At 43.8% G+C, this 15,265-nt stretch overlaps 1 protein-coding gene across 5 annotated transcripts in view; it reads left to right on the top strand.

Moving 5' to 3' along the window:
• Positions 1–638: 638 nt before the first annotated feature.
• LOC129834614 (synaptotagmin-7-like) overlaps positions 639–15,265 on the top strand; it is a 102,307-nt gene continuing 87,680 nt past the window's right edge. For 4 of the 5 annotated variants that reach the window (XR_008756286.1, XR_008756285.1, XR_008756284.1 and 1 more), the window contains exon 1: positions 639–1,112. Coding sequence is in view for 2 of the 5 variants with exons in the window: in XM_055899777.1 (XP_055755752.1) it covers positions 1,079–1,112 (34 nt within the window). In the remaining 3 variants the exon portion in view is untranslated. The remainder of the gene's footprint in view (positions 1,113–15,265) is intronic. The other variant, XM_055899778.1, reaches the window with a different exon arrangement.

Genomic DNA, 15,265 nt, shown 5'->3' with positions numbered 1-15,265 from the left:
ATTAGGCTACACCAAACTTTAATAGGCCTTCATAAAATAACAATTATTGAATGTACTGTTTGCCATTCGATGTTCTACAACACTAGGGACCGCTGGTGAGCCATGTCAGTCATGTTGCTACGGGTGGACGTGAGCGGTGAGTAAATCAACTTTTCGTATTGGCTTTAACAGTCCTATAGCGAACACAGATTGAGTGTTAAAAATAACAGGTTCAAGGAATCGATGATGAAGCAACGTTTATCACACAAAAATGTGAAGGGTGGTAGGCTACAGCATGTGCGCGCGAGAAAAGGCAACCGTTTCTCACGCACGAACCCCAATTAATTTGCCACCTGCAGTTGGGAGTCACTGACAACCTGTCGCCCATAGACTACCAACCAGACCAGGCTGAGACTACACATCTACAGACAACTATTCGCACATTTCCAGTTTGGTTAATTATGAGGCCACAAAGGCACACACATTTCCAGGTCTCTTTTGTGGTGAATCAATCCATCTCTCGCCCCCTCTATATGTAGTAGCCATCTGAGACGGATTCTGGAATTCTCAAAGGACATGCTTATGAAATGAAGGGATTATAATAATAGAGATTGAGGTGAGGATAAGGATGGTGATATAATGGTGACTGTAGACTAATATCTAACTAGGTCGAACGAGGAGCGTACAATTTGGCGACGATTGAGTCCCTTAAAAAAATAGGCAACATTAAAGTGTATGGTTCCAGCCCAAACACAGATTTTGACTCCAGCTGCGAGTACTTTGCACGGACTGCTTTCACGTCACCCCGCCCGTCTGCCCGTCTCCTCCCTGCAATCTTATTGCGACCATCTCTTTTGAGCGCCTCTGAACTGTAGAGAGAGATACTAAATAGATTCAGCCACCAACATTACCTACCTGCTCGAGCGAAATACGGGGAGGACGCTCAAGTACGCGCGCGTCCACGCGCACTCGCTGAGTAGCAAGACAATATAAGGCAATAAATAAAAAGCAAAATTGGAATTTGAGTTTTCAACGCGAAGGCTATTCCTTAAAAATAAAAATATAAGAATACAGCTTTACTGGAAAAAAAGCAACAGCCATGCATCTAAACAGAGAAGAAGGGAACAGCAAAGGTGAGAGAAAGACCTCAATTTATATTTTCCATGCCAGACTGTCTGTCTCCCTTTTAGGCTAGTTTGTTTGAGGCTCCTGTGATCGTTCAAAAACGCCCTTGAGTACGATTTGTTGGTCTCAAGGAATGATGCTGGGAGTCATCGCCACAGCACAAGCAGCATGTTATTGCTGATTTTACTAGTGTCATCTATCAGAATGCATAGCCCATGATGTTGTTTACTCGTAACATTCCTTGTCATGTGCCTGGATGACATTCAAAGCCTACCTCATCGTTCAGAGACCACACCAAAGGCAATTGTGTAGATGGAATGACTACAATTAGTCTGGCAGCATGGAGACTCGGGTGTAAGATAAAGATGCTTGTGCACTTGTTGTTTTCTCAGTATTTTTAACGTTAGGCTACATGCCCGAGTGTCACGGGTTTTTACGTCAGGTAAATTGAGCGGCAAAGCACACAAGGTCATCTCATCTCCTATCATGTCCACGGGTGTTTGTGTCCCTGTCTGAGCGAGAGAGGAGCATATTGTATGTGTGTGCGTGTGGGTGGGGGGGCACCTATTTAAGAAATGTATCCCACGTGCATCGGGGGCGTTACAGGTTACATGGAGAAGTAGTGGCCCTCTTCCCGCCCCTAAGTGTCGCCCCTGGTGGCAAGCAGTAGGCTGCACACATTGACAGCAAACACCTGCTGCTCAGGGAGAGAAATGTGTGAACTGAATGAACGTGAAATGGCTGAAAACAGCTTTATTCACTCATGGCCTCATTATGGCAGTGAAAAATGCACTTCCAATAAATCACCCATTTCCAATAAATATTATTAGCTGTAGTCTGAATATATAAGAAGGCCTAGTTCTATAAACACTGTGTCCCTTTGAACATCTCTTTTGTGACAGATCACTTGCAAAATAGGCCTATATATTGAGGGTCATTTGCAGAGAGGATGGTGTCTGGAACAAGTGGGTTTCTGAACACTGTACTCTATAAAATGACCTAAATCTATCCACATAATAAAGCAAATTGCAAACTTTCATGAACACAGAAAATTTGAGATTTGTTCATTTTCCATCATCCACTCTAGAATTACTGGCTTATTTACTGTAGTTCCTACAGCCATGTTCTGTAGGCCAAAAGTATGTGGACACCTGCTCATTGAACATCTCATTCCAAAGTCATGGGCATTAATCTGGATTTGCTACCATGACAGCCTCCATTCTTCTGGGAAGGCTTTCCACTAGATGTTGGAACATTGCTGCAGGGACTTGCTTCCATTCAGCCACAAAAGCATTAGTGAGGTCGGCACTGATGTTGGGCGATTAGGCCTGGCTCGCAGTCTGCGTTCCAATTCATCCCAAAGGTGTTCGATGGTCTTGAGGTCAGGGCTCTGTGCAGGCCAGTCAAGTTCTTCCACACTGATCTTGACAAACCATTTCTGTATGGACCTTGCTTTGTGCATGGGGGCATTTTCATTCTGAAACAGGAAAGGTCCTTCCCCAAACTGTTGCCACAAAGTTGGAAGCACAGAATCGTCTAGTATGTCATATGCATATGCATTAAGAATTCCCTTCATAGCCCGAAACATGAAAAACATCCCCAGACCATTATTCCTCCTCCACCTAACTTTACAGTTGTCACTATGCATTGGGGCAGGTAGTATTCTGCTGGCATCCACCAAACCCAGATTTGTCTTTCAGAGTGCTAGATGGTGAAGCGTGATTCATCACTTCAGAGAACACATTTCCACAGCTCCAGAGTCCAATGTCGGAGAGCTTTATGCCGAAGCTTGGCATTGCGCATAGTGATCTCGGCCATGGAAACCCATTTCATGAAGCTCCCGATGAACAGCCTTGTGCTGACGTTGCTTTCAGAGGCAGTTTGGAACTCGGTAGTGAGTGTTGTAACCAAGGACTGACGATTTGTATGCGCTACGCGCCTCAGCGGTCCTGTTCTGTGAGCTTGAGTGGCCTACCCCTTCGGGGCTGAGCCGTTGTTGCTCCTAGACTTTCACAATAACAGCACTTACAGTTGACCGGGGCAGTGTCCTGGGGCAGCGTCCTCCAACACAGACCAGCCAAGCCGCACTGCTTCTTGACACAACGCCCGATTAACCCGGAAGCCAGCCTCACCAAGGTGTTGGAGGAAACACCATACACCTGGCGACCGTGTCAGCGTGCATTGCGCCTGGCCCGCAACAGGAGTCGCTAGAGCACAATGGGACAAGGACATCCCTGCCGGCCAAACCCTCCCCTAACCCAGACGATGCTGGGTCAATTGTGCGCCGCCGCATGGGTCTTCCGGTCGCGGCCGGCTGCGACAGAGCCTGGACTCGAACCAGGATCTCTAGTGGCACAGCTAACACCGCAAGGCAGTGCCTTAGACCACTGCGCCACTCGGAAGGCCCTATGTCAGTGGGATTTTGCAGAGGGGGCACACTGACTTGACCCCCCCCCCCCCCACCCACCCACCCACCTGACTTTGACGCTATATGTAGCGAGTTTTCAGACCTCTCCAGTGACTTTTATTGGTAAAAGAGGCTAGTGTGAAATTCAGCTACTTTTCAGGCTGCCTTTGGGGAGTTTTGACATTAAAGATTTCTATGGTTTTGTAGCATTTACCAACTTTTCCCACTAAAAGTCTGCTGGAAACTAAAGTGGGAGAAGTTGTCTGTGCAACAGAAGTCACCGCAACAGCGCACTTACAGACGGAGAAGCACAAGGAGAGGGGGTGTGCGGCAGGAGAGTGGACAAAAATGCTACGTCAGGGACCTCAGTTATGCTCCAGCAAGGCAAATTGGTGCCGAGACATCGTCGCGGCAATGGCAAAACATAATCTAGCCACTTCTAGCAATGAGTCAATGAGCCAATAGCGATTCTCACTGATAAATTGTTGACAAAACTGTTGATTTAAAATCAAATCAAATGTTATTGGTCACAGATGTTATTGCAAGTGTAGCGAAATGCTTGTACTTCTAGTTCCGACAGTGCAGCAATATCTCTCAAGTAATATCTAACAATGCCACAAAAAATACCTAATACACACAAATCGAAGTAAGGAATGGAATAAGAATATATGGATGAGCAATGTCAGAGCGGCATAGGCTAAGATGCAGTACATATTATAGAATACAGTATATACATATGAGATGAGTAATGCATGAAATGTAAACATTATTTTACCTGCGGGTGATGGGCAGGACTCACAGGAGGTATGTTGGTAAAGGAATTTAATCAAGCATGTAGCCTTTTGATTTCTTCTTAATGATAAAATAAAACGAAAATGTTTTGTTATTTCTCTGTAATACTAGCCACCTAGCCATTTTATGACGTTGGCTTTAACTAGCCAGCTAGATAGTTCTGATGTTGGGAGATTTGGAACCTATCTACCAAGCCATTTCAGGCTATCAATTAAGTTAAAGTAGCTTGTCTGACTATCTTAGCTGGAAAGCCTGCTGGCAAGGTTTCTAGACTTTAGAAAAGCAAGCAATTACTAAATGTACTGAATAAAACTCACATTCCTTTCAATCTTTTACCCAGATTTTAGCAGAGATGTAGAGAAGCATATGTGACCGACCGCCTTGATTCGGTCTTATTTAGCAAGATTTGAAATTGTGTTTTTTACATTGGATAAGAGCAGAGACACAGAGCTACAAAATGGTAGATCATACACTACATTTGAGGAACAATGGGAAAGTAATTCTGCTTTGGAGGTTGATAAACTTATAACCTCACTTTTGAGAAAATTAGCTTTGAATGTTTTGGAACCTACTGGAGAGCTCTCCTTTGTGTCAAATCACTCTGGTTCACACTGACTGTGTGCAATGCCATAAGAATCATCAGATCTTTCTCCCTCTCTGTCACGAATGCAATGGTTGCCCTTAGTTTGAAGATATAATCCGGAGACAGGTGTTCTCTTTTCGACTCCCTCTGCATTTGCAATCAAACGGCAAAATTCTATTAATCTCTACCAGACATTCTACTGATTTCAAAACTCGGTCAACTTCTTCCGTGACAACAACAGTTGATCTCTGTTTATTCCTCATCACTGTCATCGGAAGACTCTACAATGTCTTCTTCAAAGAAAATATTTTTACCTAAATCAGGGACTTCCTAATCATCTGATTCATTTTCAGAGTCAGAGAGAGTCAGCATGGCACGATCGTCCTCCAGAAAGTAGTCCATCACAACTTTTTCCCACTGACCTTTAAATTCATGGGAGCAATGTTATTGGGAGCAGTAGCAACATATTTGCATGGCTAATGTTATATCTTTCGAAAAAACTGCAGTAGAAAGCATTATCTAAGCATAACGAGCAGCTCATTTTATAGACATGAGACGCTACACCGCAGACCAATCTGAAACTCATCTCTCGGCATGTTCAACCCACTCATTATCTCAGCCAATCATGGCTAGCGGGAAGGTTCCTGTCTTTTTCTGTGGCTAAACCAACTTGGCTCGTAATTTAACAACTTTATTCACATTTACAGATGGCATACAAGTTTGTTATTAAGGCACATGAAAGTTCAAATGTTCCAGAAGTCATTTCTGCCAAAAAACACATTGTAAGGCCTGGGTGTCGGAGTGTGAAGAAAAAAGCGCAGGAGCAGCAATTGCAAAACAAATGCTCTTTAATAGAACACGGACAAATTAGGCCACCCTACTAACACACTGGGTGTACACTAATAAACTACCCCAGACACGTGGGGAATGAATAATGTCCAGAAACATGAAGCACAAAACCGACACCAACTTACATACAAACAATCCCGCACAAAGAAACGTGAATGCCGGCTGATTAAATAAACCCAACTAATTAACCCTCATACAAAACAGGTGCGCCCAATAAACACATAGGGAGGGGGAGAAAAGGATCAGTGGCAGCTAATAGGCCGGTGACGACGACCGCCGAACGCCACCCGAACGGGAAAGAGAGCCTGCCTCGGTCGAAGTCGTGACACACATTTTGATAAAAAATAACGTTCAAATGACTCTCCTGTGAAGTCGTGACTTCCAACATTTGCCTAGTTTCCTGAAACAAGTCACATATTACATTTTTTTTAAAGAACCACCTGTCAGGAGGTATGCTTAGATATGAAAAAAAAATACTTGGTTTAAATGTATTCATGATATTAGTGTATGAATTATGTTGCCATGATATGTGCCTGTATCCCATGTACTGTGTTGTCATTTTTATGTCCTAGGCATGTTAGTGCAGTATATTGAGATGTGTGATTTACAACAGTCAAAATGACACCCTCATTAAAATGGCAAGTGAACAGGTAAAGAGGTATGCTAGATAATCTGTGCAGAAAAATATATATATTTTTAATATAGAATTAGGCATAATGATCAAGACTCTAGATTGCAGGAAAAAGCTTTTTTGGGTGTGTAAAATACTTTGTGCCCCTGGCAGCTTTGGGCAGAATCTCACTATTTTATTACAGTGATAAGTGTAGGCAGATTTTCCTCTCCTCACAAGGCCACTGGCACTGCAGTGGATGTGTTAAAATACACATAGTCAGGGAATGCTCTGTCTCCCTTTCCCTGTCTCGGGTGGAGCGAAAAGTCTATATTAGACAAGTGTTTTACTGGCAGGTTTCATTAATGGTTATTGGCATAATTCATGTTTGCCTATAAATGTATCATAATATATTTTCTAATCGTATGATTCTTTCTATAACAAGTGGGGGAAAGAACAACATTCCACCGGTAGACCTGATTATCATGAACAGTCAAATATATATATATTTTTAACGTTGATTAATATTAGCACAATTCTGCCAAATTGCATCCCACACGAGTGGCCAATATGACAGTCAGATGATGGTGTGTTTATATCACAGCAATCCTTTCCAATACAGATGTGTGTCCCTCCATTATTAGTAAATCACATACATCCAAAATGTTGCCCTTCACAGAAGACTACAAGGCTATGGAATCCAGAATGTCCAGCAAGTCTTAATTCCACTCTGGAATGGTTTCTATCAATCCATGTCCCACCAGGGAATCTATTTCCCATCAGGAATGGTTCCCTGACAGGCAGCCTGTGCTGTGCTGTGCTGTGCTGTGCTGTGCTGTGCTGTGCTGTGCTGTGCTGTGCTGTGCTGTGCTGTGGGGGGATCCCTGCAGTGGCAGGTGATCTGACATCGGCACACACTGGAGCTATTGACTCTGGTTAATCTCAGCCCTAGGTAAAGATTAGACCACATCTGAGCCCTAACTCGCTTATCAGACAACAGCAATAACTACATTTAGTAGGGAATTCTTCAACCTCCACAACCAATGGCCTTTCCATGGAAAAGCAGTTTTAGGGGGTTGTAGGTTTTGATCAGTGAGGTTAGGTGGAAGCTCAACATGGTGATAAATATTTTCTGATGAAATTCCCAGCACTATTTATAGAGGTCACAAAGCCAAGGGAAAAAAGTATAGATTTTATCTGTAAAAGGTTCTCAGTGATTTCAGAATCTTGAGCCTGCTGGCGGCCAAAATCCAAACATACCATTAATGATGCTATGCTAAATGTCATATTAATGGTATATGTCAAATGTTATGTAATTGATGGAGGGTTTATCACCTTTATCCATCCTGTTTATTAGTATTCCTGCAGGGTGGCTCTGTCATAGCAGAGCAATAATCCAAACACTGGAAGAAGGTCAGAGGTATTGTGTTAGATGTCAGGACGTTTATCTAACGTGTTCAGGTCTCCCATGTTAGATAAGTTAGATCAGGGGTAATACTTCTTCACTGGAAAACAAACTGCCACTCCTCTCAAAGCATTGTGGTCATTATGCATATACAATACATGAATTATCAGCTTAGATCTAGCTACGTTCACAAAGTCTGTGTTTTTGGACATGGACTACTCACATAACCGCCTGTACTGCAGATACACTCCATGCCCTTTTTATGACCTTTACCTGATGTGTTCTAGTGTGAATGGAATCTGTGATAGCTTTGCTGCAGGGTGGCTGTAATGTCTGTCTAGTGCGCCTTGTCTCATGTGGGCTGGATCGTTGATAGTGGAGGACAGTGAAATGGTTTCACTCTACTGTGTCTTTAGTGATCTGGGAGTTTGCCATGGCATCGCTCTAGTTCTATCATCCCTTCTGTGGATAAGATATGTGCTGGAGGATTGTAGCACCATGACTCTGTCAAGGCCAAACGCAGAGAAGAGACGGTGAGGGAGGGAGACAGTAGGTATGGAGGGAGGGAGACAGTAGGGAAGGAGGGAGGGAGACAGTAGGCATGGAGGGAGACAGTAGGCATGGAGGGAGGGAGACAGTAGGGAAGGAGGGAGGGAGACAGTAGGCATGGAGGGAGGGAGGGAGAGAGACAGTAGGCATGGAGGGAGGGAGGGAGACAGTAGGCATGGAGGGAGGGAGGGAGACAGTAGGCATGGAGGGAGGGAGGGAGGGAGACAGTAGGTATGGAGGGAGGGAGACAGTAGGTATGGAGGGAGGGAGACAGTAGGTATGGAGGGAGGGAGACAGTAGGCATGGAGGGAGGGAGGGAGACAGTAGGTATGGAGGGAGGGAGACAGTAGGTATGGAGGGAGGGAGACAGTAGGGAAGGAGGGAGGGAGACAGTAGGCATGGAGGGAGGGAGGGAGAGAGACAGTAGGCATGGAGGGAGGGAGGGAGACAGTAGGGAAGGAGGGAGGGAGACAGTAGGTATGGAGGGAGGGAGACAGTAGGTATGGAGGGAGGGAGACAGTAGGGAAGGAGGGAGGGAGACAGTAGGCATGGAGGGAGCGAGGGAGAGAGACAGTAGGCATGGAGGGAGGGAGGGAGACAGTAGGCATGGAGGGAGGGAGGGAGACAGTAGGCATGGAGGGAGGGAGGGAGACAGTAGGTATGGAGGGAGGGAGACAGTAGGCATGGAGGGAGGGAGACAGTAGGCATGGAGGGAGGGAGGGAGACAGTAGGCATGGAGGGAGGGAGGGAGACAGTAGGCATGGAGGGAGGGAGGGAGACAGTAGGTATGGAGGGAGGGAGACAGTAAGTATGGAGGGAGGGAGACAGTAGGCATGGAGGGAGGGAGACAGTAGGCATGAAGGGAGGGAGACCGTAGGGAGGGAGGGAGGGAGGGAGGGAGGGAGGGAGGGAGGGAGGGAGGGGACAAATGGGGAGATGGATGCTCACATTGGTCAGTCATGCTGAGGAGCTTTTTCCATCCCGGCAGTTTGTAACCGTCTGAGGTAATTGCCTATTAATACCAGTATCCAGATCCATTGTCAAATGTCTTGTTAATATTACATTCCTTAAAAGGAGAAATAAGGAGCTCCAATCATCTGGCTTATCAGTGTTTTATATAAGGAGAGGGAGGAGGAGCTGAAAAGAGGGAGAGGAGAGAGAGAGAGATGGAGGGAGGAAAAAGCAGCTATTAGTCAGGTGCTGGCAATAATAGCCATCTGAAATGAATGTATTTTTATCCAGTGGTGGTATAACTCTGGTGTGTAATGGGGGGAAGGTACAGAGATCAGTTCCTCTCACTATCATACAGACTCAGGAAGTACAGAGACTGGAAGGCAGTATTGGAGAAGATGTGGTTCTGTTTGTTTTTACACAAAAGGCAAAGAGGGGAAATCAGACTGGTACATAGATAAAGAAAGTGAGACTTGTGATACTAGGGCAAATGATTTGAGAGAGACAGAAAGTGAGAAAAGTATGGATGGGAAGCAGGGCATGGAATGGTGTTTTGCCTGGGTCAGACATTGTCCACACAGCCTCAGTAAACCGTGACATTGATTAACCAAGACGGAGCCTGACTTGGATTGAAGGGAATTTAGATGCAGGAGGGAAGGAGAGAGGTGTGTGTGTGTTTGTGCGTGCGTGCGTGCGTGTAAGTGGGTGCATTAGGATGGGCATATGCTTACACACCTGTTTCTCTCTACTGTTACATAACACTCTCTGGTTCACTAGAGACGGTGGTGTCTCTACTGTTACATAACACTCTCTGGTTCACTAGAGACGGTGGTGTCTCTACTGTTACATAACACTCTCTGGTTCACTAGAGACGGTGGTGTCTCTACTGTTACATAACACTCTCTGGTTCACTAGAGACGGTGGTGTCTCTACTGTTACATAACAGTCTCTGGTTCACTAGAGACGGTGGTGTCTCTACTGTTACATAACACTCTCTGGTTCACTAGAGACGGTGGTGTCTCTACTGTTACATAACAGTCTCTGGTTCACTAGAGACGGTGGTGTCTCTACTGTTACATAACACTCTCTGGTTCACTAGAGACGGTGGTGTCTCTACTGTTACATAACACTCTCTGGTTCACTAGAGACGGTGGTGTCTCTACTGTTACATAACACTCTCTGGTTCACTAGAGACGGTGGTGTCTCTACTGTTACATAACAGTCTCTGGTTCACTAGAGACGGTGGTGTCTCTACTGTTACATAACACTCTCTGGTTCACTAGAGACGGTGGTGTCTCTACTGTTACATAACACTCTCTGGTTCACTAGAGACGGTGGTGTCTCTACTGTTACATAACACTCTCTGGTTCACTAGAGACGGTGGTGTCTCTACTGTTACATAACACTCTCTGGTTCACTAGAGACGGTGGTGTCTCTACTGTTACATAACACTCTCTGGTTCACTAGAGACGGTGGTGTCTCTACTGTTACATAACACTCTCTGGTTCACTAGAGACGGTGGTGTCTCTACTGTTACATAACACTCTCTGGTTCACTAGAGACGGTGGTGTCTCTACTGTTACATAACACTCTCTGGTTCACTAGAGACGGTGGTGTCTCTACTGTTACATAACACTCTCTGGTTCACTAGAGACGGTGGTGTCTCTACTGTTACATAACACTCTCTGGTTCACTAGAGACGGTGGTGTCTCTACTGTTACATAACACTCTCTGGTTCACTAGAGACGGTGGTGTCTCTACTGTTACATAACAGTCTCTGGTTCGCTAGAGACGGTGGTGTCTCTACTGTTACATAACAGTCTCTGGTTCGCTAGAGACGGTGGTGTCTCTACTGTTACATAACACTCTCTGGTTCACTAGAGACGGTGGTGTCTCTACTGTTACATAACACTCTCTGGTTCACTAGAGACGGTGGTGTCTCTACTGTTACATAACACTCTCTGGTTCACTAGAGACGGTGGTGTCTCTACTGTTACATAACACTCTCTGGTTCACTAGAGACGGTGGTGTCTCTACTGTTACATAACACTCTCTGGTTCACTAGAGACGGTGGTGTCTCTACTGTTACATAACACTCTCTGGTTCACTAGAGACGGTGGTGTCTCTACTGTTACATAACACTCTCTGGTTCACTAGAGACGGTGGTGTCTCTACTGTTACATTACAGTCTCTGGTTCACTAGAGACGGTGGTGTCTCATATGCACGACTCAAGTCTCTTCCTCTTGCCACCACTGCCTCCCTGTCTTTTTGTCTCATGATTATTCACAAGTAGATGCATACATTCAGGCAGACACCAGGAAGAGAAGAGATATTGATGGAATCTGGTGAGGCGCAGGCGAGAAACTCTCTTAGCAGCAAGTGTTTGTTGAGAATGATATAAGTGGACAAAAAGGTTTATGGAGAAAGATGGAAAATGAGAATTGAAGATAGAGACAGAGAGGGGGTTTGCACTTTGAGAGAACATCTAGGCTATGCCTCCCAGAAGAGAGTGCTTTTAAAGAGGCAGAAAATTGAGAAAGAGAAAGAGAGAGAGCGAGAGATAGAATGTATGCCTTTTAATCAGTGAGCTCATTGAAGGCGTGTTGGTTCCCAGAGACTCTACATGGACAGTAAAATAGAGAGGGAGGAAGAAGGGAATGAGGGAGGGAAACTAGAGGGGTGATGCATTGTTTTGTTTCTATTTATAAAAGTTCTTAGCTCCGTTTGTTTTGGATGTTGATAATGGTAATGGACTGCATTTACAATTTACAACATACTACAATGTAGAAAATAGAAAAAATATAGAAAAACCCTTGAATGAGTAGGTGTGTCCAAACTTTTGACTGGTGCTGTAAATGCAGTACACAGATTTGAAGTTGTATCTAGCAATACAATAATAAACACATAATCTAGCAAGTTTATGTTTAAACATTTGTTTAACACATTTTTGGTTACTACATGATGACATATGTGTTATTTCTTAGTTTTGATGTCTTCACTATTATACTACAATGTAGAAAATATAAAAAATATAGAAAAACCCTTGAATGAATAGGTGTGTCCAAACTTTTGACTGGTACTGTACTGTATATAAACTCCCAGTAATTTATTGGGATAAACACCAACTTTTCGGCATCCATGTGCCTTCTTCAGGGTAGTTTAATGAATGCTTAAACCAGGTTATGTAGACAAACAGTGCAATTAGTGCAACGAATGACAATAGTGAGAGGTGTGTCATTATTAGGTGAAACTGTTAAAAGACAATAGTTTACAGCATATATAATATATTAGGCTATTGTTATCATATGGAAACATAATTAGATATTATACATAATATTAGCATCAACATACATTATTGTTTAATTTAATTTCACATGTATATTTAATTGTTTCCAATTTCATTACATTTTTGTTACGTGTATTCTTTTGGTTCAACCATAATGAATAATTAACATCATCAACAGAGGAGCATATTGGGTGTACGCTGATAAGCTGTAGAAAGAATATATTCATTTATAAGACGTGTTCATAAAGAAGAGTGAATAAAGAAGATTTGTTCATTAGAAGGGCCTGAGATCAGAGTCAATATTCAGACCACTAGGGGTCAATGTTTGTAGATAGGAAATCCAGTAGGCCTCCCTCTGTAGTAGTAGGATCTCCACGTTACCTCCTCTCCTTGGTAGAGCAACATGCTCAATGTCTGTGTATTGCACTGTGCGCATGAGCCACTTTTGTAGTTCCCATTTGGAATAGGTGTCAAGAGTGTCTGAGTGGGCTCAGGGGGCAGGTCAGATCTCACTAAGCTATCCCCAATATTGCAACCACGCTTATAGACCAGACCATAACACTACACAAACATCCTTCTTCAGACACCCACATACTGTTATGGGTATCATCTCATGCATGACAAAGGAAGTCATCTATCTCATCACCTGTTCATGTGGGAAAGCCTACGTAGGACAAACAAAAAGACAATTAAAATAACACATAGCTGAACACCGCAGCTCAATCAGGTGTAAGAACACTGACTATCCAGTAGCAGATCACTTTGTTGAAGATAAACATCCTCCCTCAAATACACAGGCATTGAGCATAGGACTATAGCATGCATGCTCGGTAATTCAGATTGGCATGTAACATGCATGACAACAGTGACTCTAGCTGTTAAGACTTTGAAGTGTGTTTGACACAGGTTAATCCAGTATTGAGTGGAGATGAGAAGATAGAGGAAGTCATCCTCCCTAAAGCATCCTACTAGCAGGAGGACTAGAGTTCCTGACGAGCTCATTCTCATTTGTAGAAAACATGAGACCGAATAGCATTTACTATAAGTTCATCACGAGAGAAAGCGAGATCGAGGGGGGGGGGGGGGGGGGGGGGGGGGTTTATAAGACGGAATAACACAAGGATTTGTGGTTTTTGGTGTGAACTTTCTGTCAATCCACAGAGTACAGGTGTAACAGTGAGTCATGGTGGCACTCAGGATAGAGGACGAGGAAGCGGAGGACTGTGTGTGTCTCAGGGGAGCAGAATGGACATCAGAGAGAGATGAGGCAGTGGGGGAGTGAGGTCACCACAGACACATGCACCTTCTGACATTTCAAACTTCACCAGTTCTATTAGGCTTGTCCAGATCTTCATATTGTCATACCGTGCTTCTGTCATACCGGGATTTACGGTATTATAACTTAAACAGTATTAGAACTTAAAAAGCAGCTACACATGTTCCGATTTATTGAAAGTTTTGACAGTATTTAAATACCATCCTGTGGCTTTTTTCCAAATATCTCGGTAGTATACCGGGTAGTATACAGTATACCGCCCAAGCCTAATTTCTATATCACCTAACATACTGTGTGCATACACTGCACACAGCATTATCACACTCTCCTCTATACAATACCTTTGTCACCTTTTGAGTAATGGAAATACTGGATGGATGGATAGATAGATGAATGGATGGATGGATAGATAGATTAATGGAGGATGGATAGATTAATGGAGGATATATTTATGGACAGTAAATGGAAAGAAGAGGGAAAATAGTTTTTAACAAAAGAGGAAAAGATGGGGGCATATTTTAAGACTTGGAATGATAGAGGAAGCATTTTAAAAACAGCCACAGACATTCATATTGCCAGGAACAGATGGTGGGACAGATCTTCCCACAGACAGACTCAGCCTGCCAATACCAGTCTGACAGAACAAACTCACACACTGTGCCCCCCACCCCTTCTCACACACACACACGCGCGCGCATGCACTCACATACCACTATGTCTTACTATACTTGTGAGGACTTTTTGGGGACAAACAATTGATTCCCATTCAAAATCTTATTTTCCCTAACCCTAACCTTAACCCCTAACCCTAACCCTAAACCTAGCCACTAACCTCAATTCGAACCCTAACCCTTAACCTAACCCCTAAGCCTAAAATAGCCCGTTTACAAGTGAGGACTGGCAAAATGTGTCAGGACCCGGTGCGAGAAACAGTCACTAATAATCGTCAGAACCCAGAAGATGAGGCAGACACAGCAGTACTAGAGATGGTGGTTTAATTAAAGAACAAAATCTTCAGGCAAAGAATCTAAATCCACAATGTCCAAACATAAAGCCAAGAAGCACAAAATGGATATCCTCCAAAATACAAAGAAACTCCACAAAGTGGTAAAAACAGCAGGGAAAAACAAACCTCAAAAGACTACTCAAAAATACACAAGAACTAAACCAGAGAACCTCTGGAAAATCCAATAAGAGAATCATATGTTCAGAACAAGGCTTGGGCTGGGGCTGGGTGCTAACATACAAACACTGAGCAAGGAACTGAGGAACACACAGGGTTTAAATACTAACAAGGGAACGACACACAGGTGCAAACAATAATTAGAGCAAGGAAAAACAAAAGGTACAAAAAAGGTGCAATGGGGACATCTAGTGACCAAAAACCTGAACAGTCCTGGCCAAAACCTGACAAAATGTCCTAATTTCTGTGAATTTTAGTTGGTTTACTAT

This window comes from Salvelinus fontinalis, chromosome 35, assembly GCF_029448725.1.
Source record: "Salvelinus fontinalis isolate EN_2023a chromosome 35, ASM2944872v1, whole genome shotgun sequence".
NCBI classification, from domain to species: domain Eukaryota; kingdom Metazoa; phylum Chordata; class Actinopteri; order Salmoniformes; family Salmonidae; genus Salvelinus; species Salvelinus fontinalis.
The sequence above is the reverse complement of the archived record's forward strand: the minus strand, read 5'-3'. Positions and strand labels throughout refer to the sequence as shown.